The sequence below is a fragment of the Peromyscus leucopus genome, chromosome 2 (genome assembly GCF_004664715.2).
Source record: "Peromyscus leucopus breed LL Stock chromosome 2, UCI_PerLeu_2.1, whole genome shotgun sequence".
In the NCBI taxonomy this organism is placed as follows: domain Eukaryota; kingdom Metazoa; phylum Chordata; class Mammalia; order Rodentia; family Cricetidae; genus Peromyscus; species Peromyscus leucopus.
This window is the reverse complement of record NC_051064.1, coordinates 111,165,781-111,188,497: the sequence shown is the minus strand read 5'-3', so window position 1 is coordinate 111,188,497 and position 22,717 is coordinate 111,165,781. Positions and strand designations below refer to the sequence as shown.

The window sequence follows — 22,717 nt, the reverse complement described above, 5'->3', positions numbered from 1 at the left end:
TATTTATTCTCTCTGCCTGCCAGCCCCACCTATCCTTTCTTCTACCTGGCTATAGGCCATTCAGCGCTTTATTAGATCATCAGGTATTTTAGATAGGCAAAGTAACACAGCCTCACGGAGTTAAACTAATGCAACATAAAAAAATGCAACGCATCTTTGCATTATTAAACAAATGGCCCACAGCATAAGCAAATGTAACACATCTTAAAATAATATTCTACAACAAACAAACAACAACAAAAAAAACCCCAAACCAAATAAGAAACAACAACAACAAACCCTCAAGTCTGTCTCCCTATAGTTTCTACCCACGGTTTATTATGATGATGATGATGATGATTTATTTATTTATTATAGATACAGTGTTCTGTGTGCATGTACGCCTGCAGGCCAGAAGAGGGCACCAGATCTCAGGCCAGAAGAGGGCACCAGATCTCATTACAGATGGTTGTGAGCCACCATGTGTTTGCTGGGAATTGAACTCAGGACCTCTGAAAGTGCTCTTAACCTTGGAGCCATCTCTCCAGCCATCCCACAGTCTTTATTTTACTTTATTCTGAGACAAGATCTCATTGTATAGCCTTGGCTGACCTGGAATTTGAAAGTGTATACTAGGCTGGCTTCAAACTCACAGAACCTGCTTCTGCCTCCTGAGCACTGAGATTAAAGATGTGTAGTACAGCATCTGGCCCTGTTTAATTTTGTATTTTGATGTCGTCAATGTTGTCCAGGCTGGCCTTAAATCTTGATCCTCCTCGCTTCTACTTCCTATGTTGGGATTGCAGGTGTCTGGCACCACCCCTGGAAGACAGTGTAAGTCCTGTACTGTGGCCACAAATCTCTGACACACCCCACGGTTAAAGTTCACCTAGTCTGTAGTTAAGTAGAACCTCAGAATAGGACCTATTCCATTGTGTCCTTTGCCCAGGTTATTTGGGGTTAAAAGTAGAACTGGGAGCCAGACATGGTGGCACATGCCTTTAATCCTAGCACTCTGGAGGCAGATACAGGCAGATCTCTGTACATTCCAGGCTATCATATTCATCATATTGAGTTCCAGGCCAGCCAAAGGCTAAACAATGAGACCATGTCTCAAAACACAAAACAAACAAACAAACCAAAAAAGATCTGGAAAGGGTGTATAATTCATTGGCTGTAACTTTTCTAAAGACTCTTCTGCTGTATCATAAAGGGAAGTTGTGGGGTTGTTTATCAGGCCATGGAGGATGTGACTTGTACACCCACTCACTCTGGGGCTTGGGAGTGTCTGGCAGGCACTGGGTCACTGCTGGCAGTACTTTCCAGCTAAGCACTGTGGCTCCAGACTGTATTTTCTAGTTTTTGAAACTGAATCTTAATTATACTAAATAGATTTGAACTATTTTTATCTCATATGTCTCTTGATTCAATTTGGGTGATGCTTGGATTTAATTATAACAAATCATATGAGTGATGGCTGTCTTTAACCCTGATAGCAGTGTGAGAGAAACTATGGAAATATTTAGCAAAACACGGAGTTCCGCTGTGACATTTGATAATGAACCGAAGAAAACAGCACATTGATTGATGTTTGCTTTCTCTGCAGGAACAAAAGTTGAACACTTTGCAAAAATTGGATGGAAAAATCACAAACACTCAGTTAATAACCCGTAAGTACTTCGGAGACATGACATGAAAATCTGGTCTGTCCCACTGTAATGTGCAATTGTATCCTTGGAAAACAAATGGAAGATCTCAAAGGCATTGGCTTGGATGTTGATTTTTATAAAAGAAAGGCTTGTGCCCAAATCATACATTGTCTGCTCTGGCCATTCTAGTTCTTGGCTTGCCATTCTAGTTCTTGGCTTATTTATACTTAAAATACTATTAAAGCTTAATGATGCTTTTTAAAAATTTATTTATGTTTTGAGGGTTGTTTATTTGTTTTTGGAGAGGGGAGGCAGAGTTTGAGAGTGTAGCCCCTAGCCAGCTTCCAATTTGTGGCAATCCTTCTGCATCAGTCTCCTAAGTGCTGGGATTATAGGCATGGTTTATCCCACATGGCTTTAATGATTCTTTTAAATAAGAATAAGAATGATAGGTATTAAAAAATTTCCTTGGGTCTGATGATGTAAGTTCGTGCTAGAGCTAATGATTAGCATGTATGAGGTCTTCAGTTTGTTTCTTTGCACAGGAAAAACATTTTTTTAAATTAATATTTTATAACTGAGTTGAATTACAGTCACTCTAGTATTATTAACTCATTCTGGAAAAACAATATAATTAATATCCTAAAAATAATCTGAAGGGCTGGGCGTTCGTGGTACACGCCTTTAATCCCAGCACTCAAGAGGCAGAGGCTGGTGGATCTCTATGAGTTCAAGGCTAGCCTAGTCTACAGAGTGAGTTCCAGGACAGCCAGGGCTACACAGAGAAACCAAAAACAGCAACAACAACAAAATAACAAAAGTAACAACAACAACAACAGTAATAATCTGAAGGAAATGATATTGGATATATTCAGGTGTATTGTCCATCAGCAGTCTCTGAATGCTTAGTGGTGGTGCAATGCGTGGTTCATAGCATGAACTCAGTGTTTGCTGGGGAAGTGGTCCATGGGAACTAAACTGATGCCACATGACTAGCATCTCTATGAAAGCAATGCCACACATGTTGGATCATTTTCTTTTACCAATAACACCATATCAGGTTGGATGAGTTATAAAGAAAAGGAATTTATTTTGCCTTGTGCTTCTAAACATGCAAGTCACAGTTCTAAACCTCACAGTGACCGCCTTCTTTTGTTTTTTGTTTTGTTTTGAGACAGGGTTTTTCAGTGTAGCCATGGCTGTCCTGGAGCTCACTCTGTAGATCAGGCTGGCCTCCAACTCGGAGATCTGCTGGCCTCTGCCTCCCTAGTGCTGGGATTAAAGATGTGTGCTACCATGTCCAGCTTGTTAATGGACTCTTCTTGGCAGAATTCTAAGGACGTACAGGACAGTGCATATATATAATAACATACTAGTGCCATGTATGTAGAGCTGTGTTTCTTCCAGTCTCTTGCATTTCTTATAAAGCCTCCTGGATCCAATCATGGGGGCTGTCCCCAATGACCTTGTCTAATCCAGATCACCTCCCAAGGACCCACCTCTGAACCCCATAGTCAGATTAGTTCTTCCCCCCTTTTCTTCCTCCCGCTTCCTGAGGAGCAACAACATTCTTTTTATTGATTTCTTCCTCTTAGATTACAAACTCTTTGAGGGCAACAGCCATTTCTCATCCTTATGTCCTTAATGCCTAGCCCAGGAGTAATCAGCAAATTGTTTCTGAACTATCTTTGCCACATTTACTAAATGTAACCCTGTAATAGGGTCATGTTCTGTCTCACACACACACACACACACACACACACACACACACACACACACACACACACACCATCGAACATTGATAATACTTCACGCTGCTGTTAGCCTCCTCAGGGCACACCTAATTCTGTCCTAGGTTTCTTTTTGTGTCGCTGGAACCAAAGCGATTAAAGGGAGATTTTATTTTGGCTCACACACAGTTCCAGGCCCATCATTGCAGAGAAGTCACCGCAGCGGGGGAAGCTGAGGAAGCTGATCCCACCGCGTTCATTCACCCCTTTCTGCTCTCCAACCTCAGTTGGAATGTGATGGGCCGCTTCAAACCTGCAGCCTTGGCTGCCTTGCCGTGATGGATTACACCTTGAACTGCGAGTCAAAGTAAATCCTTTTCCCTCATTACTTCTGTCAGGTCATTTTATCATAGCAGCAGGAGAAGAAACTGAGACAAATTCCATCCCCAAGGCCGAGGGTCTTTTATAGAAAATCGAAGGCTATTGTGAAAGCCCTGGTGAATCCCATTGCTGATATGGTAAATCTAGACTCTTTCATATGATGTATAGTAGCCGCCGCCTCCTCTACCACCGTTTCCTCCTCCTCTGTGGGGAGCACAAGGTCCTTGTACCCACAGATCTCCAGAGGCCGGGAATGTTAAGCACCCAGAATTGTCCTTTCAAAGGGAAAGATGTATAACCTGTTTTTCCAGAAGGCTAGGAATTGAAGGTGATTAATAGCCTGGTCATTTGTGATATCTGTTGGGCCACGACATATCAAACGCCTACAACCAGGACTGGAGGTGGCTAGTGACCCTTATATTACCTGTACAGCCAGGGGCTCCCCTAAGCTCCCACATCCAGGACGGGAGGTGGCTAATAGCCCAGATGACCTCTATAGTATCTGTATGACTGAGACCATGCCAGACCCTTAAGCTAATACATGTAGCCTGTCTATAAAACCCATCTTCTTGGAGGAAAGAGCATGTACTTTGGGTTAAGTTTCAATATAGTTATTGCCTCCTTGGGCACCAGGGATAGTGTTATACCTGGGAACTTTTTTTACATTATATTATATTTAAACACACTGGCAATTAACCGCCTGGCATCGAACTTTCTGGAAGTTTGGTCCAGTCTGGCAGAGCAAGTCAGGCTGAACCGATTTTTCATTCTCACCTCTCCATGGTTCGTTTCCCTGCCTGTCGTGACTCCTGCAGGGACCTCCTCCTCCTCCTCCTCCTCTTTCTCCTCCTCCTCCTCCTCTTCCTCCTCCTCCTCCTCCTCTTTCTTCCTTTCCCCTTCTGCCGTTTTGATCCTAGCAGTGTACTTGGGACAGGGTAAGCGTGCAGTGGAGATGCTGGCAGTGAGCAGTAGAGCTAGGATGAGTCTACTGACGCCTGTGCAGATGCGTAGACCCGATACCGTATCCTTAGTTCTTGGAGAGCTATTAAAGAGCCTTCTGATTTCCTGGAATGTGGAGGAATTAACAGCACTGCATTTTTCTGGCTTTGGGGCTCCAAAAGGCAGATTTTGGCTTCTTCTAGAGAATCAAATTATTATGGTACAAAATATCCCACGCAGCCCCATGGGTTGAATTCTTGGTCCCCAGCTATTCAAAACAAGATTCTGAAAACCTTAGGAGGTGGGCCAGTCTGGAGGAAGTAGGTCACTGGAGGCATCCTGCTTCCAGCCTCTGCCCTTTTTCCTCTTTTTGTCTCTTGTCCATCATGAGGTAAAGTCCCCCCTCTTTATGCCCCTGATGCTATGATGTCCTGCCTAAGTGCATGGATCTCGGCAGCTGTGAACCCTCTGAAACCATGAGCAAAAGCAGACTTTCCATGCCGGGCGGTGGTGGCACACACCTTTAATCCCAGCACTCGGGAGGCAGAGGCAGGCGGATCTCTGTGAGTTCGAGGCCAGCCTGGACTACCAAGTGAGTTCCAGGAAAAGGTGCAAAGCTACACAGAGAAACCCTGTCTCGAAAAACAAAACAAAACAACAACAAAAAAGTAAACTTTCCTTTTGTGTGTTGTGTGTGTCAGATATTTTGGTTACAGTGACAAGGAAAGTCGCTAGCACTCACATCTCCCAAGTCTTCATCTTAACCCCCTGGTTAACTAGGCGCCCACCCATTTATGCACCTACCACAGCACTCTCCTTAAGACATTTTATTTGTTCCATAAATATTTATCTAGTAGCCTCCTACAGGTGTTGCTTAAGCTAGCAATGAGGTCGTAAACAAGGCAGGTGCATTCCTTGTCCCTATGGACCTTCTGTTGCTGCTACATAATAGATGCTGTTATGTTGAATGGGCAAATATTATTTCTAAATGTCGTTTTTTTTCACAAATAATAAATATGTTTTATTTAAAAGTAATATTTTATGTCTATATGTGTATGCCGTCATGAATGCCATGCATGCAGGAGTCCGCAGAGGTCAGGAGAGGCATCTGACCTCCCACCCCTGGAGTTACAGGCAGTTGTCAGTCACCATGTAGGTGGTGGGAACCAAACCCAAGTCTCTAGCTGTCGTTTTTATTATGTAAAACTCACTGATTGCCTAGGAATACCTTTCAGGTTTGGCTCAGAAATTGTATGTAGATGGTTAAATGATGATTCTCTTATCTCTGAGGTACCCTGAAGTCAGGGTCAGGTCAGGATTCCATCTGTGGATAGGTAGAGTTTATTTGTCTTTCTGTATGAAAAAGCTTCAGAAAGCCTTTAATCCCAGCACTCAGGAGGCAGAGATATGTGGATCTCTGTGAGTTTGAGGCTATCCTTGTCTATATAATGAGTTCCAGGACATCCAGAGTTACATAGTGAGACCCTGTCTCAAAAACAACAACAACAAAAAACAAAACAAAACAAAACAAAACAAAACAAAAAAACAGTTGGGCAATGGTGGTTCACTCAGGAGGCAGATCTTTCTTTGAGTTGGAGGCCATCCTGGTCTATAGAGTGAGTTCCAGGACAGTCAGGGCTACACAGAGAAACTTCATCTCGAGGGGCAGGGAGGAGGGAACAGAAAGAAAGAAAGAAAAAAACAACAAAAAATTCCTTTGACATTTCCCATGTATATTTATATGTGTATGATGGGTATGGGTGTTATCATGTGTATGGGTGCATGGTGTGGGTGTGTGTGAAGGCCAGAGGTTGATGTCAGGTGTTCCTCAGTCACTCTCCATCTTACACATTGAGGCAGAGTCTCTTACTTGAACTCAGAACTTGCTGATTGGTTAGTCTAGCCAGCTGCTTGTTGCTGGGATCCCCTGTCTCTGCCTCACTCCTGCCAGGATCCCCGGTGGGCTGCCATGCCTGCTCGGCATTGGCATGGGTGCTGCAGAGCTGAACTCCAGTCCTCCTGCTTGAGCAGGAGAGTGCTTTACCAACCGAGTCATGTCCTCAGTTCTCCTCTGACAGCTTTTGACCTGCCTTTTCCTCACCCGTCTGTAAAGGTGTACACTGCCCCTTATAAAAAGCCCCTTTACAATCTCATTTACAAAGAAAGGCCTTTCCATCACAGTAAGTACACAGCTGGATGCAGTGGTGCACTTGTAATCCTAGCACTCTGGATGCTAAGGCAGGAGGATTACTGTGACTTTGAGGCCAGCCTGGGCTATGTAGTGAGTACAAGTCTGCACAGCAAGATCCTGTCAAAAGAAAGAAAAACAAACAAATAAACCCCAAGCATTTCTACTTGATTTTTAAAAACCCTTTAAACAAAATACATCAGTAGCCATCAAATTCTTATAGATAGCCACCCACCATTAAAGCACTCTCTTTTTTTTTTTTTTTGGTTGTTCGAGACAGGGTTTCTCTGTGTAGCTTTGCGCCTTTCCTGGAACTCGCTTTGGAGACCAGGCTGGCCTCGAACTCACAGAGATCCGCCTGCCTCCGCCTCCTGAGTGCTGGGATTAAAGGCGTGTGCCACCACCGCCTGGCTACTTAAAGCACTCTCTTGAGATGCCCCTTGGTTATCTCTCCTCATGCTTAGATCTGTTCTTCCCTTATGAATGCCAACTTTGCTTTGAAATAAATGAATAAATAAGGAAATAAATAGTAGCCGGTCATGCTAAGTTTCATTTGACCAGGAAAGAATTCTATGTTTGTTCACCAGTCTATTAAGTATTATGTGTCTATGTCAGATTGAGTTGAACTATTCTTGAGTCAGACATTGTTAGCACATCCCTGTAAGCACACAGGAGACTGAGGCAGGAGGATCAGGAGCACAACGTCATCTATACTCAGTTACTAATCTAGTTTGAGGCCAGCCTGGGCTCCATGAGATCCTACCTGCAAAAGAGAAAACAAACAAACAAACAAAAACCCTATTTTTGAGCATATTCCCACAAAGTATAAGGCTATTGCAAGGCACTGAGGATCTGTGATAGGTAGGAAGGACTGGAGCTAGCCTACGCCACCTGAGGCTTTGCACTTAACGTCTGACATTTCTCCTGGTTGGCTCCACTTAGATGTCCTACAGATTTCTCAGAGCCGGTGGGTCTACTCTGAATTTGTCATTTCCCTCAACCCTGGTGTCCCTTCATTGTCCTTCACCATGGTCACTGACATCAATGTATATCTTGTCGTCTAAGAGAGAACGCTGGACCGTCCTTGAATCTGCCTCCCACAGTGTTCCATATGCAGCCGGGGATGAACTCACAGCTTCTGGCTCCTTACTGACCGCCTTTGGAATCTATCCCTCTTCTCCATCTTCCACTTGGAGTTTCCCACGTCGGGCCCTTTCATTTCTGGCCCTAACTAATTGCCCCATCTCTTTGCTGATTTGCTTTGGTGATGATGTTTTTCTGTCCCTTTTGCACATCAGGTCTTTCTGCTGACTTATGGATCTCACCATGCCATAGCCCAGTTTGGTACCCCATGCCGCGCTGTTTTCAGTGTGAAATCTGAACGTCGTAAAACGGGCGTTCCTGCTCTAATCCTGGGTCATTCTCCTGCTCCACCTTTCCCCTCTGGCCTCCTCACCCCTCCCAGACTTCAAGCCCTCCTGCCTGCCTTGATGGGTTTTTTCGCCTCAGGATGTTTTGCGTTTGCTGCCCACTTCTGCCAGGGACCCTCTCTCCCTTTGTTAGTTGTTTGGGGGCATCTGGACTTAATGCGCAGCAGTGTGCTCCCATAGCACCCACATAACATTTCTGTCATGGTATGGGATATATTGTAAATATTAGAACAGAATGTATTTCTTTACTGTGGGATCATACAGAATTCCTTGAGGGTAGGAACTGTATACGTGTCTCTTTTGCCTAGCATGGGGTATGGCTCAAATAAGGTAGTTTCTGAAAGTTAGTCATGGTCCAAGTTAACTTTACTTACGCTGTGGTGCCAGGGATGGAACCTGGGGCATCACATAGGCTAGGCAAGGGATTTTTCTCTTTCTTCCCGAAACAGGGTCTCATGTAGCCCAGGCTGTCCTCAAACTGGATATGTATCTGAGGATGACCTTGAGCGTCTGGTCCTCCTGCCTCCACATCCTGAGTGTCAGAAACACTGGCATGTGCCACCACACCCAGTTTATGTGGTGCTGGGAACCCAGGGCCTCAAGCATCCTAGAAAAGTACTCTAATTGGGTGTGGTAATGCACGCCTTTAATCCCAGCACTCTGGAGGCAGAGGCAGGTAGATACCTGAGTTGGAAGCCAACCTGGTCTACAAGGCAAGTTCCAGGACAGCCAGAGCTACATAAAGAGACCCTGTCTATAAAAACAAACAAACCCACCCTAACTTTTCCAGTTGCACTACATTCCTGGCCAATAAGTCATTTGATTTAAAAATTATTTGTTTACTACTGTTGTGTGCTGTGTGCATGATGCGTGTGGCATGTGTATGGGGTTCAGTGAACAGCTCCGTGGAGTCAGTTCTCTCCTTTCATCCTTATATGGGCTCTGGATGTTGTACTCACGTTACCAGATTTGAGTGGCATGAACCTTTACCTGCGCCATCTCACTGACCCCAAGTCATTTAATTTTAATAACTAGCATTTTATAATTGACCAGGGGAAAAAAATAAGGTATTCTGGTACAGCATCTAACTGGTGTTAGCACCAGCTGGGTACATTGTTACTTGGGGCTGGCATGAGCCACCCAAAGATAGCAGACTCCACCCGGTTCAGCTTCTGTCCTTCAGGAGACTGACCTCGCTTCAGATACCAGTTGCTGGTATTTGGCCCGCCCATCCACACTGCAGGCTCACTGGCTACATTCTAGGGATTCCTATGACCCCCTCAGATTTTCCGATTTTAGAATAACACAGAACTCAGGAAAGTGCTGTGTTTGTGATTATAGTGTTATTATAAAAGACGTTAGTCAGAAAAAAGCCAAATGAATCAGGGCATGGTGGCCTCTTATCCCAGCAGAAGGATCACAAGTTTACAGTCATCTTCGGCTAACGGCAGGTTCAAGTCCAGTCTGGAATTCATGGGATCCTAACTGGGAGAGTCCCAGTGTGGTTTTGGGGCTCTCTCCCGATGGAGAGGGCCTGTTTTCCCCACTGATGTTTCCTCAGTACATCAGATGTTCCCCACCTCCTGTGTCTAGAATTTTTATTGGCTTTGTTATATGGGCATGATTCATGAATGACTGGCCACATGACTGAACCTAATAATGTCCTGCCTTCCTCTCCTCAGCAAAGGATGAGCAGGCTCCCATCATACCCTGAATCTACAGGGTTGGTCTCTTGGTGATCAGGTACCTATCTTAAAGGTTGCAAAGGGAGCAAGCAGTATGTGGTGCACACCTGTAATTCCAGCTCTTAGGAGGTAGAGGCAGGAAAATGAAGAGTCCAAGGTCAACCTGGGCTATAATGAGAGAGACCCTCCTAGGGGAGGGACAGAGGGAAGAGTGGGGAGGAAATGATTGACCAGGGGCCCAGCTTCTGCCGCCGTCTTATTAGCATAACAAAGCCAGCCCTGTCACTTAGGAAATGCTTTTAGAAGCTCTGCGCCTAGAATCCATGACAAAAAACAGGCAGTTTATTATTGTTGTTGTTGTTGTTGAGACTGTTTCAAGAAGAAGTCTAGGCTGGCCCTGAACTCACTATGTAGCTGAGGATGACCTTGAACTTCTAACCCTTCTGCCTCCTCCTGAGTGTTAATGCCAAGTGTAGTTAGTGTTAGTTCTGGGGTTGCAGGCAAGTGCCACCATGCCCGACTAGGACAGACAGTTTTAATACACAACATAGGAGTTTGGAGTAAAGTGTTTTGTTTTGTTTTTTCCTTTATTTTTAAAATTTCACTCAAATGACTTTAAGGTTGAAACTTCTTAATGTAAGTTTGTGGGTTGTGAAAAGAAAATTCACATAATTTCTGTAACAGTGGACCAAGATATCGTCAGCAAAAAATGCAGTTGCTTTCTTACATCTTGTAACTACTTATCTTGTGTTTAGGTATTCCCAGTTCCAAAATGAATACAACTTAGACGAAATAATGAAATCAAAAACGGTTTTCGACTTTCTGACTATCTTGCAATGCTGGTAAGAAAAGCATGTTAATATTTTCCTAAACATAAGTGCTCTCCCCTGCCCGTCCCTCCGTGGGTCACTGTTAGGCTCTGTCTGCAGTTTTTATAGAATTGCCAATGTCTCCTCAGTCCGGGTTACTTCATGGGCATGTACCCTTATTTCCTGTTGCTTCTCTGAGGCAGATCCCCCTCCTGTTATGACAAAGTATGGTTTACTTCTTCCTTCGTTAGTAACTGCTACTTGCTTTGGGTTTTCTGTGTTTGTCCATTAAAAACATGCGTTAGGAGGCCAGTGCAGCCCCAAGGTTCTAGGAGCATTTGATCTCCCTGTAGACTTCTGATACGGACAATTTTTCTTGTGATAGATAAGAGTGAGGTGAAGGGATCGTAGCTCTAATGGTGCTCAGTCACACCTTGAGACTTGTCTGTCACTCTCTTGTTTATGGAACATTGACTGAGTACTGTGTAGTCCTGCCTACATTCCTGGCTGAGCTCTGGAGATACTCTCTGGGATGCAGTTGAAAAAAATGGGTCAGTTATCACCTGTTACAGTCTTAGGGGCAGCCCACTTAGAAGACCCTTCCCAACTCATTGAGGGCCTCTTGTGTGTGCCACCTCGCTTCACAGCTCTTGTAGACCTGTGTTGCAATCTCAAGGGTCTTACCTCTGGATTTTCAGTGTCCCCATTCCATTCTGTCTCAGGTTCTAAAAGATCTCCAGACTGGGCTCTCTGGGATATAGCAAAGCTGGAGTGGTGTGAGTCCATAGTAATATCATCATAGTATTAACACAGGAAACAGCCTGTTAGACTCACTCTGCAGAAAGTCTCCAGAAATCGCCTCATGCATCAGTGGAGGCATAGCCAGGATTCTTCCAGTGAGAGCTTGATGGGGAGGCTGCAGACTGGGCAGTGAGGCTCATTTGAGACTTGCTGGAGGCTCAGCTCAGTAGGCTGCATGTGCAGTTTAACAGTGGACATCCCAGAGAAGACTGTGGACTGGCCAGGAGACACACGGGTCTTTCTCCCCCCCGGTCGGAACCCCTCGGAGAGGGTGCTGGACTAAGTCATCCTGTTCCCTTCCTTCTAGTCCCACCTCGGACGGTGCTGCGGCAGCAGTTTTGGCTAGTGAAGAATTTGTGCACAAGTATGGCCTGCAAGCCAAAGCTGTGGAAATCGTGGCACAGGAGATGATGACCGATTTGCCAAGCACATTTGAAGAAAAAAGCATTATTAAAATGGTATACCTGATTCATTTTTTAAAAAATCAAATTAAGGAAATATTATTTTAAATTGCAACCTGACATTTTGCTGTCATTAGCTCTAAAAGGTATTATAAAAACTTGATCTAGAAAGGTTCTTATGGAGCCCATTGTCTTAGGGTTTCTATTGCTGTGAAGAGACACCATGACCATGACAACTCTTTTTTTTTTTAACAAATTTTTTTATTTTTATTTTTATGTGCATTGGTATTTTGCCTGCATCTATGTCTGTGTGAGGGGGTTGGGCCCTGGAGTTACAGGCAGTTGTGAGCAGCCATATGGGTACTGGGACTTGAACCCGGGTCCTCTGGAAGAACAGTGAGTGCTCTTAACCACTGAGCCAGCCCAACCATGGCAACTCTTATAAAAGAAAACATTTAATTGAGGTGGTGGCTTACAGTTCAGAGGTTCAGTCCATTATCAATCATCATGGTGGGGAGCTTGGTGGTATGCAGGCGGACATGGAGCTAGTTACATCTTGATCAGAAGGCAACAGGAAGTGGACTGAGACACTGGGCGGTATCTTGAGCACACATGAGACCTAAAGCCCGCCTCCACAGCGACACACTTCCTCCAGCAAGGCCACACCTCCTTAGAGTGCTACTCCCTTAGGGCCATTTTCTTTCAAACCACCACACCCATCCTTAAGAACCTGTGAAGGAGAGGGCTTGGTCTACTCTTGTAATTGGGAGGCGGAGGAAGGAGGATCAGGAATTCAGGGCCAGACTCAGCTCTATTGCTAACCAGATGCTACTTAGGATGGAGCTATGAATATTTCAGTTTATTAGACATGCTCAGTTTTTTGTTTGTTTGTTTGTTTGTTTGTTTTTGAGGAAGGGCTTCTCCATATAGCCCTGGCTGTCCAGGAAATCTATACCAGGCTGGTTTTAAATTCAGAGATCCGCCAGCCTCTGCCTCCCAAGTGCTGGAATTAAAGGCGTGCCCTTATTAAAGGGAAGATAAAAGATTTCAGACCTACAGTGAGTTGAACAATTGGAGATTCGCCCCTCGACTACAGAAACAATTGTGATAGTATATAGAGTTTATAAAATAGTTTTTACAACATGCTCCAAGTTTGAAATGCCCACATAACTTAACCAGTGCTTTAGTTTGCTCCTGAAATGCTCCCCACAAGCTCATATATTACAGATTTAATCCCTGACCCAGCAGTGTTTTGAGGTGGAGTCTTTGGGAGGTGATCAGATCATGGGGGTTCCAGCCCAATCAAAGGACTAATTGGTTGATGGGTTCATAGTTTAATGGGTTTCAGGGAAGAGGCTCTGTGGACAGAGCTAGCCCTGTCTGCTCCCTGGCCTTCAGGAGGGGAGCAGCCTCACTCGACCATGTGTTCTCTGTTATGTTTTTTTTTTTTTTTTTTAAACCTTGCAGTGGGTCTGGTGTGATAGCACCAGGTAACCCTGGATCGAAACCTGTGAAACTGTGAACCAAAATAACTCTTTCCAGTGGGGCACAGCTGCACATACCTGTAACTCAGCACTTGAGAAGTAAGGCAGGAAGAACGGGAACACAAGGTCATCCTTGGCTACACAGTGGATTTGAGGCTAGCCTGGGCTACATGAAGTCCTGTCTAAAAAAACAAAACAAAGAAAAAAAAGCTTTCCTGCTCTTGATTGTCCTCTTAGGTATTTTGTTACAGCAATGGGATGTTGACCAGCAGAGCTAAGATCATAAAATTAGGTTATGGCACATAGGTTATGTTCCGGTTTTCTCATAGCACATTTTATATTATTTCTGTCTTGTTCCTTGAATAGAAATTGAATATGGCCTGTGCAAAAGTAGTTTGAATCCTCTATGATCTTCTAAAACGAGGTTGCATATTTTCCTATAGAAATTGTCCCATATTTTTCAGTGTCTGACTCATAATTCTCTTCAACCAGTACAACTATACATTTTGATTTCATCAGTAAAACTATATTTCATGACTCCATAGTTTTCATAACAGCATAAATAGAACCTCAGAGATGCTAAGTCCTTTTTCAATATCTTTTTTAAACTTTTGTACTTTCTGGTATAAAATTCAATGTGTGCATTCTTCTTTTTGGATATTATTTTATTTAGACATTTTATATAATGCAGAATCAGCTGAGATTTCAATCTATGTGATATTTTGTGTTTTTAATGTTATGCGTGTATTATTCTCTTAAACTCCTTGGCTAAAAGGCCAAGTGTTGGTGCCCTTCCTTACTCCTGAATGGATTTTTGGTTCTAGGTTGGCTATGATATGAGTAAAGAAGCTGCCAGGAAGTGCTACGAGAAATCCGGCCTGAGACCGAGTGACGTCGATGTGATAGAGCTTCACGATTGCTTTTCCGTCAATGAACTCCTTACTTACGAAGCACTGGGGCTCTGTCCAGAAGGTAGTGTCTCCGAAGAGGGCTCCTTGCCCTGTGTAAAGCCCACTGAGAAGGATTCACTTTCATCATTAAACAATAGAAGTCACTCGTTGCCTTTCCCTGCACATTGGCTCTGCCACACTGTGCAAATGGGATGTAAGAAGTTTTGGTGGGAGCGTTTTTAGAACATCCAGTCTTGGACAACACCAACACTGGCATAACAGAGTGTATACCTCGTTCACATTGTGCAAATCAGTACTTAGAATGTCCGGTTACATTTTAAAGAGGATTTATTGGGGAAGACTTGCAGGAAGGAAAGCAGCAAACATGGGTGGGTGGGGTGTGAAGGGTTCCTTCCCTTCTAAAGCGTCCATTCTTAGTGAATGAGCTTTCATTCCTTCACTTCCTTGTCTACACTCCATGGTCAGTTGTTTACATTTACATGCTCACGGGAATATAGTTGCATCTTATTTTAGTTTTAATTTGCATATCCCTCATGACTAATGCTATTGAAAATCTTTGTATGTGCTTTTTGGTCATTCATTTATCTTCTTTTAAAAAAAAGATTTATATTATCTTTAATTATGTGTATATGTTGGTGCCTGTGTGTGGGTATGTGAACATGTGACTTCCGGTGCCCATGGAGTCCAGAAGAGAGCGTTGGATCCCCTAGGGCTAGAGTTACAGCTGGTTGTGAGTCACCCTATGGAGTGTTAGAAGTCAAACTTGGGTCCTCTGGGGAAGAGTAGTGCATGTACTTAACTGCCGAGCCTTCTCTCCAGGCCTCGTGTACCTTCTTTTTATGTATCACGTGTCATGTCTGGATATCTGTTTAAATCTCTGCCCTTTGCTTGTCTGTTATTTGTTGTATTTATTGTATTGTAAGAATTTATATATATATATATATATAACATAATATTAATATGTATACCATATATATATATATATACATATATATATTCTAGATACAGGTCAATGATAATCATTTATGTTGTGAACATTTTCTTCTAGTCCAAGAACATAGTCCTCTGTGTTTCATATGGTTTAGGTTGACTGTTTTATTGTTTTCTACTTGTGTTCTATACTTTTCCTTCTCTGTTCTCCTTCTGTTTTCTTTTGCATTATTTGAACATTTGTAATATACTATTTTAATGTATCTGCTAGCTTTTTGGCTTGATCTCTTTTCAAATGTAAATGAATTAGTTATGATTATTGTGTTGTTGTGTTCATTGGTGTGCACATGGCATAGTGAATGTCAGGAGGTCAGAGGACAGCATCCTGGAGCTACTTTTCTCTCTCGCTCTCTGTATGGGTTCCAGGATCACACTCAGGCCATCAGGCTTGTGCCGTGAGCACTTTCTGCTGAGCCATCCCATAGGCCTTCCCTTTTCCCCAGGCTAGCCCTAACTTGTTACATAGCTGACAATGACCTTGAACTTCTGGTTCTTCTGCTTCTATTTTCCAAGTTCTGCAGTCTACAAAGTTAGCTACATCCTTAGCCCCTCTGTTTCTTTTTCTTCTCTGGAGGCTGCTAATAGGACAGCCTCAGCGCTGTTGGCACCTGAGCCCTGTTATTCTGTGGGAGAGCTTGTGCTTTTTAGGGTGTTCAGCGGTGAGTGTTCTTGGCCTTCTACATACAAAATGCCGCAAATGCTTCCCACGGTTGTGACAACCAAAAATGTCTCTAGAAGTTACCAAATCTCTCCCTGTGGGTAAAATGTCCCCAGTTAGGAACTACTGTTCCAAGGTCATGGTGTGTACTTAACCTTCAGTGACCTTGTAACGTTGTGCCTCTTCACATGCAAGGAAGAAGCCAAGCCGCCATATAAGTCCATCAACTGACTCCTCTTTGCCTTCATGGACCCCATTGTTGTAGTTACTATATATATTGCACCTGTTTATATTGAAAATATTAACATGATGAAGTAATTTTTGCTTTCATCATATTTTGAAGACATTAAGAGGAAAAAGTCTTTTATATTTACCTAGATATTTATAATTTTTGTCACTTTCTTCATTCTTTAAGATTGTGTGTGTGTGTGTGTGTGTGTGTGTGTGTGTGTTTGTGTGTGTGTTACAGAATGCTCGTGGATATCAAGGACAATCTTCATGTTTCAGATGTCTTTCTCTTACTGCTCAGGGCTCTACAAGCATCTGGGGATTCTCCTGTCTCTACTTCCCACTTTGCACTGGGGTTATAGATTCATGCTGGCCTTTTGCATGGGTTTTGGGGTTTCAAGTCCAGGTCCTCATGTTTGAGGGGCAATACTTTACCCGCTGAGCCGTCTCCCAGCCCAAGACTGACCTGGACTGGCAGGTTCTCCTTCAGTGACAAGTTTCTGAGAGAAGGACCAAAGGATGATACATTAAAGAAGACAAAGTTTGGGATCAGGTCTCTTACAAGCATGGCTCATGCAAAGATGTTTATTGAAAAGTACAGCATCTTATACACAGTGTGCAGGGAAAATGAACACAGTTGGCAGAAAGCTACCATACAGTGGACAAAGTCTTCAGGGAGCTAACCAAGCCATGTTGCACAAAAGGAACATAGGAAACGCGGTACTGACCAAGCACACGGCATCTTTGAGACTGATGACTCCAGTCTCTTCCTGGGGAAAAGGCCAGGTTTCCAGGAACCAAACCCTTAACTCCCTTGAGGGGGCCTGTCTCCAGTCCCAGACTGGACCTGCCACGTCTACCCTGGGCAAGGACACAGAACTAGCATTTTCTTGGTCCTTTCGTCAGGGCCTCTGAGGAAGCCTTGGGTCGGTCTGGCTTCCAACACAAGACCCATGTTGTTTCTTCTTTATTTGTATTCTCTGGATGTGGTCTGTATGTGCACCAAGTATATGCCTATTGCCTGAGCAGGCCAGAAGAGGGCACTGGATCCCCAGGAACTGGAGGGAAAGCTGCTGTGAACTGCACGTGGGTGCTGGGAACCAAGCCTGGGTCCTCTGCAAGACCTGTGTATACTTTTTTAAAATAAAACAAAATAAAATATAATGTGATAAAACAAAAACTATCACATTGGAGTTGGACAAGGCAAAGAAACAGAAGGAAAAGAGCCCGAGAGAAGGCCCAAGAATCAGAGACCACTCGTCCTCACACTCAGGGATCCCAGAAGAACACTAAACTGAAAGCCATACTATATACTCATAGAACCTGTGCAGGCCTGTGCAGGCCTGTGCAGACCTGTGCATGCTGCAGCACTTTCTCTGAGTTCGTATGAGCTTTGATCATATTGATTTAGAGGGCCTTGTTTTCTTGGCATCCTCCCTCCCCTCTGGATCTTACACTCTTTCCACTTCCTCAGAGGTGGGAGTGGGTGGATGGGTGGATGGGTTCCCCTGCCCTGATGGAAGGGATTTGATAGAGACATTCCATTTAGGGCTGAATGTTCCAAGGTCCTCTCTTTGCCTCCACCTCCCCCCCCCCACCTGCCTTTGAGACAGGGTCTCAACATATAGCCCTGACTGACCTAGAATTCACTGTGTAGATTAGGCTGGCCTTGTACTCACAGAGATCTACCTGCCTCTGCCTCCCAAGTGCTAGGATTAAAAGCATGAATCTCTACATCCAGCCTGTACATGCTCTTAACCACTGAGACATTTCTCCAACACTCATGAGCACCCATGATATTTTTAGCTTGAAGACTCTTTCAGCATTCCTTCCTTCCTCCCTCCCTCCCTCCATCCCTACCTCTCTCCCTCCGTCCCTCTGTCCTTCCCTCCCTTTTTCCTTCCTCCCTCCGTCCCTCCATCCCTCCGTCCCTCCCTTCCTGAGATAGTGTGTAATGAACCTGAACTCTTGATCCTCATGTCTTTTCCTTCTCCCAGGCACTGGGATTACATACATACGTGTGCACCATCATGCCTGGTTCATTTAGTTCTGGAGATTGAACCCAAGAACTTATGCATACCAAGGCAAATGCTCTACCAACTGAGTTACATCCTCACCCCTCTCTTACTGTATTCCTGATAAATTGGGTCTTACAGATGAATGATCATCTTTTTGTTTCATCTGCAAATGTCTGTAGCAAGCCTTAATTCCTAAAGGAAATATATGCTGCACTTAGATTTCTGAGATGTTATATCTTTTCTCATAGCTTTGAAAGTATTTTGCTTAGTCTTTTGAGTCTTTCGGCCCTGATATTTCTTTTCTTTTCTTTCTTTCTTTTTAATTTTGTTCCTAGGTTTTATAGGTTTTTTTTTTTTTTTTTTGGTGTGTGTGTGTGTGTGTCTGTCTGTCTGTCTGTCTGTCTGTCTTATTTGAAGCAGGGTCTTGCTGTGGTTTGCAGGCTTGTCTGGAGCTACTGACCTTCCTGCTTGTGCTGAGGCTCTGGGCATGTGCCACCATTCCCTGCTTCTGATGCTTGTTCTGCCCTGATTGCCTTTTCCACAATCTGGGATTACAGTGATGTCTGCTTTAGAGTTTTGATATTATCCCACAAGTCTGTGAAACACTTTCTTTTTTGTTTTGTTTGTTCTTGTAGAATTAGTGACCAAACCTGGGGCCATGCACATCTGTTCATTTTTAAATCCCTTTCTGCTCTGAGCCACTGGAGTAAGACTTTTCTTTTTGTTCTCATTCTCATTCTCTCTCTCTCTCTCTCTCTCTCTCTCTCTCTCTCTCTCTCTGAGATAGGATCTTGCTGGCCTTGGTCACATGACCATCTTCTTGCTCCAGCCTCCAGAGTGGTAGGATGTCTTCTTTTCTCCTTTTTCTTCCTTTCCTTTCTTTTTGGAGACAGATCTCAGGCTGGGGATCAGGCTCAGTAGGCACAGTGTTCACCTCACATGCAGGAGACCCTGAGTTCAGTCTCCAGTACTGAAAAAAATAAAACAAAAGAACAAAGAGACAGGGCTGTTCTGTGCAGCTTGTCTGGAGCTCACGATTATGAGCCGGCCTTGACCTTGCTGTAGCTAGAGTTTTCCTGCCTGGCCCACAGTCAGAACAAATCTCTGTCACCTGCCAGTCCCACAGCCGCTCAGACCCAACCAAGTAAACACAGAGACTTATATTGCTTACAAACTGTATGGCCGTGGCAGGCTTCTTGCTAACTGTTCTTATATCTTAAATTAATCCATTTCTATAAATCTATACCTTGCCACGTGGCTCGTGGCTTACTGGCGTCTTCACAAGCTGCTTTTCATGGTGGCGTCTGGCAGTGTCTCCCTCCGCCTTCCTGTTCTCTCAATTCTCCTCTCTGTTAGTTCCGCCTATACTTCCTGCCTGGCCACTGGCCAATCAGTGTTTTATTTATTAACCAATCAGGAGCAACACATTTGACATACAGACCATCCCACAGCACCTTGCAGCCTCTGCCTCTGCACGGTGTGTGCTATCATCCTGGGCGTGACCACCACGTCTGGATTTAGTGTTTTATTTCAAAGATTTCACTTTTCAAATTTATATTGGCTCTGTTTTCTAGCTCTTGGCTCTGTTGAGAACTCCTGTCCTGGTGTTTATTTCCTTCACCTTGCAGCTCTTGCATCAGTCTGAAAGTCCTTGAGAACTTTGTAATCTGGACTTCGGGCTTGGGTAGCTACTGACGATCTTTCCCTCTTGGGAGTTGGTTACATTCTTTTCAGATTCTTTGCAGGTTGCATAATTTTAGATTGCATCCTGGATAGTATGAATGTGACTTTATCCAGTGTCCTCTGGAGAGGAGCGGTGGGGCCTGTGTAATATGGACAGTGGGGAAGCCTGGCAGCAACCTCCAGTGTCAATCCCAGGATTATCTCCTCCCCGTTTTACTTTTGAGACAGTCTGTGGCTGGGGCCTGGGGCTCCCGGTTTGAGATGAGGCAGGCTGGCCAGTGAACCCCAGGAATCCACTTGTCTCTCTCTGCCTCCCCGCACTGGGATTATAAGCATGCACACCAAATCCAGCTTTTCATGTGGGTGCTGGGATTAAACTCAGTCTTCATGCTTCTATGGTAAGCAGTTCACTGACTGAGTTATCTTCCCAGCTCCACACTGTTTGTGATTTAGGGAGCAGTCAGTCCAGTTTGCTGTGACAAGTTCTGTCTTGCCTTCTTAGGTGACGGCATACCCATGTTTCCTTCCTGAGCCTGAGCTGTGCCGGTTTGGGGCCATCCTGTGCATCCATGGCTCGGGAGCGAGCCTCAGCCGTACATAAGTCTGCACTTGGAATGGGGTGGGCGTCTGCTCTGGCGCTTTCTACCGTGGCCTCCTTTGCTTACAGCCAAAGGGGTTTCTTTTCCTGGTTCTGTTGGGTGGAAAGGTGGGGTGTCAGTGGGATGGTGGTGCACACCTGTAATCCCAGCACTTGGGAGGCAGAGACAGGAGGATCAGGAGTTCAAGGCCAGCCTGAAAAGGCCAAACGTGGGGTGGGGTGGAAAGGAAGTGGGGAAGGCTTAGCTCTGTAGTGTTGACACCGCCTGTGTTGCCGTGGGGGCTGTCTCAGGGCGCTGCCCCCTGTGCAGAACTGCGAAGGACAGCCTGAGGAGTTCAAACTGGAGTTCCCCCTGTGCAGTGGCTTCCCTGAGATTTCCCTTGCTAATCTTCTTGTCTCTGTTTGCTTCCCAGTCATCAGGTGGCTGTGCAGAGCACTGAATACATGCCTTCAGTGGTGGTCATAGGAGAGGAGCACCCTGAGGGGAGGAGCACTGTGAGGGGAGGAGCACCGTGAGGGGAGGATCATCGTGAGGGGAGGAGCACCGTGAGGGGAGGAGCACCGTGAGGGGAGGAGCACTGTAGGGAAGGAGCACTGTGAGGGGAGGAACACTGTGAGGGGAGGAGCACCGTGAGGGGAGGAGCACCGTGAGGGGAGGAGCACTGTAGGGAAGGAGCACTGTGAGGGGAGGAGCACCGTGAGGGGAGGAGCACTGTAGGGAAGGAGCACTGTGAGGGAAGGAGCACTGTGAGGGGAGGAGCACCGTGAGGGGAGGAGCACTGTGGGGGAGGAGCACTGTGAGGGGAGGATCACTGTGGGGAAGGAGCACCATGGAGAACATGCTTTGGTAGCAGAACCAGAACCCAGTTAAATACACGTGATGATGACTTTCAGGGTCATCTCTCAGCTCTGAATGCTTCCCTGAAATCTAGACTCAGTGAGCAAGCTGCCTACTTTTCAGGGTGTTACAGGGTCTTTCTTGTGCTATTTTGATTTGCTTTTTGATGGCTTGTCATCATCTCAAACCTTCCATCTTTGACATCCTCCAGTTGATCACATTGGAAACTGTAGAATCATTCTTCTTAAATAGTTATTATTTGTGTGTGTGCATGTGCGTGAATGTGTGTGTGCGTGTGCGCGTGCGTGCGTGCGTGCGTGCGTGCGTGTGTGTGTGTGTGTGTGTGTGTGTGTAGGAGTACACAAAGGCCAGAAGAGGCTGTTGGAGTCCTTGGTTACAGGAGGTTGTCAGCTGCCCAAGTTTGTTTCTGGGAACCAAACTTGTTGCGAGAGCAACAGGTGCTCTTCGGTGTTGAGCCATCCTTCCAGCCTCTGCAGAGTCAATCTTTCTCACTCCCCTCCCCCAATCCACTGTTGAGCAGTCCTGTTGGCGCTGGACTCCGCCTTCAGAGAAAGTGTAGCACTTCTTGCCGGTTTCGTCACTGCCAGCACGGTTTCCTAGGTTGTGGTCCTCTCACAGTGTCCCCAGTGGGCTTGGGTCACTGCCAGCGCGGTTTCCTAGGTTGTGGTCCTCTCACGGCGTCCCCAGTGGGCTTGGGTCACTGCCAGCGCGGCTTCCTAGGTTGTGGTCCTCTCACGGCGTCCCCAGTGGGCTTGGACTCCTTCGGGCTCCTCGCTGGATCCAAAGCAGAGTGATTGTTGGGATCAGGCCATGTGATTGCTCTCTTTTCTCACTCACAGAGAGGCGCAGGCCGAATGGTGTCTCCTTACTTCTCCCCAGGCGTCCCCGCCTCCTCTTGCTGTGACTTCTCTCCCCCAGCCTCCTTTTGCAAACACTCTAGGTTCATTTTCCCCTCAGGTCCTGTGTCCAGAGCCCCGTGTGGTTTGTCCAGGGCTCTCTCCTTGTTCCCACTGCCGCAAACTCTTTGCCTTCCTTCTCTCCCCGGTGCTGTGGCCACTCTTCGTACTGACATCTGGACAGCACCCATACCATTATCAGCACATCTGGAGCTCTCAGATCTTATTATTTGATCAGAAAAGCATCTGGAAGAATATTTTCTATAATCCATGCACTTGTATTTATTTTGTAACCACCACCAAATAATAAACAAACCATTAACAGGTAATGTGGAGGCCACCAAGCACATGAAATAAATTTGTAGTTGTTTTTTTTTTTTGGGGGGGGGGTTGGTTTGAG

General features: G+C 45.1%; 1 protein-coding gene across 2 annotated transcripts in view; it reads left to right on the top strand.

Moving 5' to 3' along the window:
- The window catches only part of Scp2 (sterol carrier protein 2), an 89,331-nt gene that overhangs the window by 22,843 nt on the left and 43,771 nt on the right, over window positions 1–22,717 (top strand). For both annotated transcript variants that reach the window (XM_028888562.2, XM_037202786.1), the window contains exons 7-10: window positions 1,586–1,649; window positions 10,737–10,823; window positions 11,899–12,049; window positions 14,301–14,448. In XM_028888562.2, coding sequence (XP_028744395.1) covers window positions 1,586–1,649; window positions 10,737–10,823; window positions 11,899–12,049; window positions 14,301–14,448 — 450 coding nt within the window. The remainder of the gene's footprint in view (window positions 1–1,585; window positions 1,650–10,736; window positions 10,824–11,898; window positions 12,050–14,300; window positions 14,449–22,717) is intronic.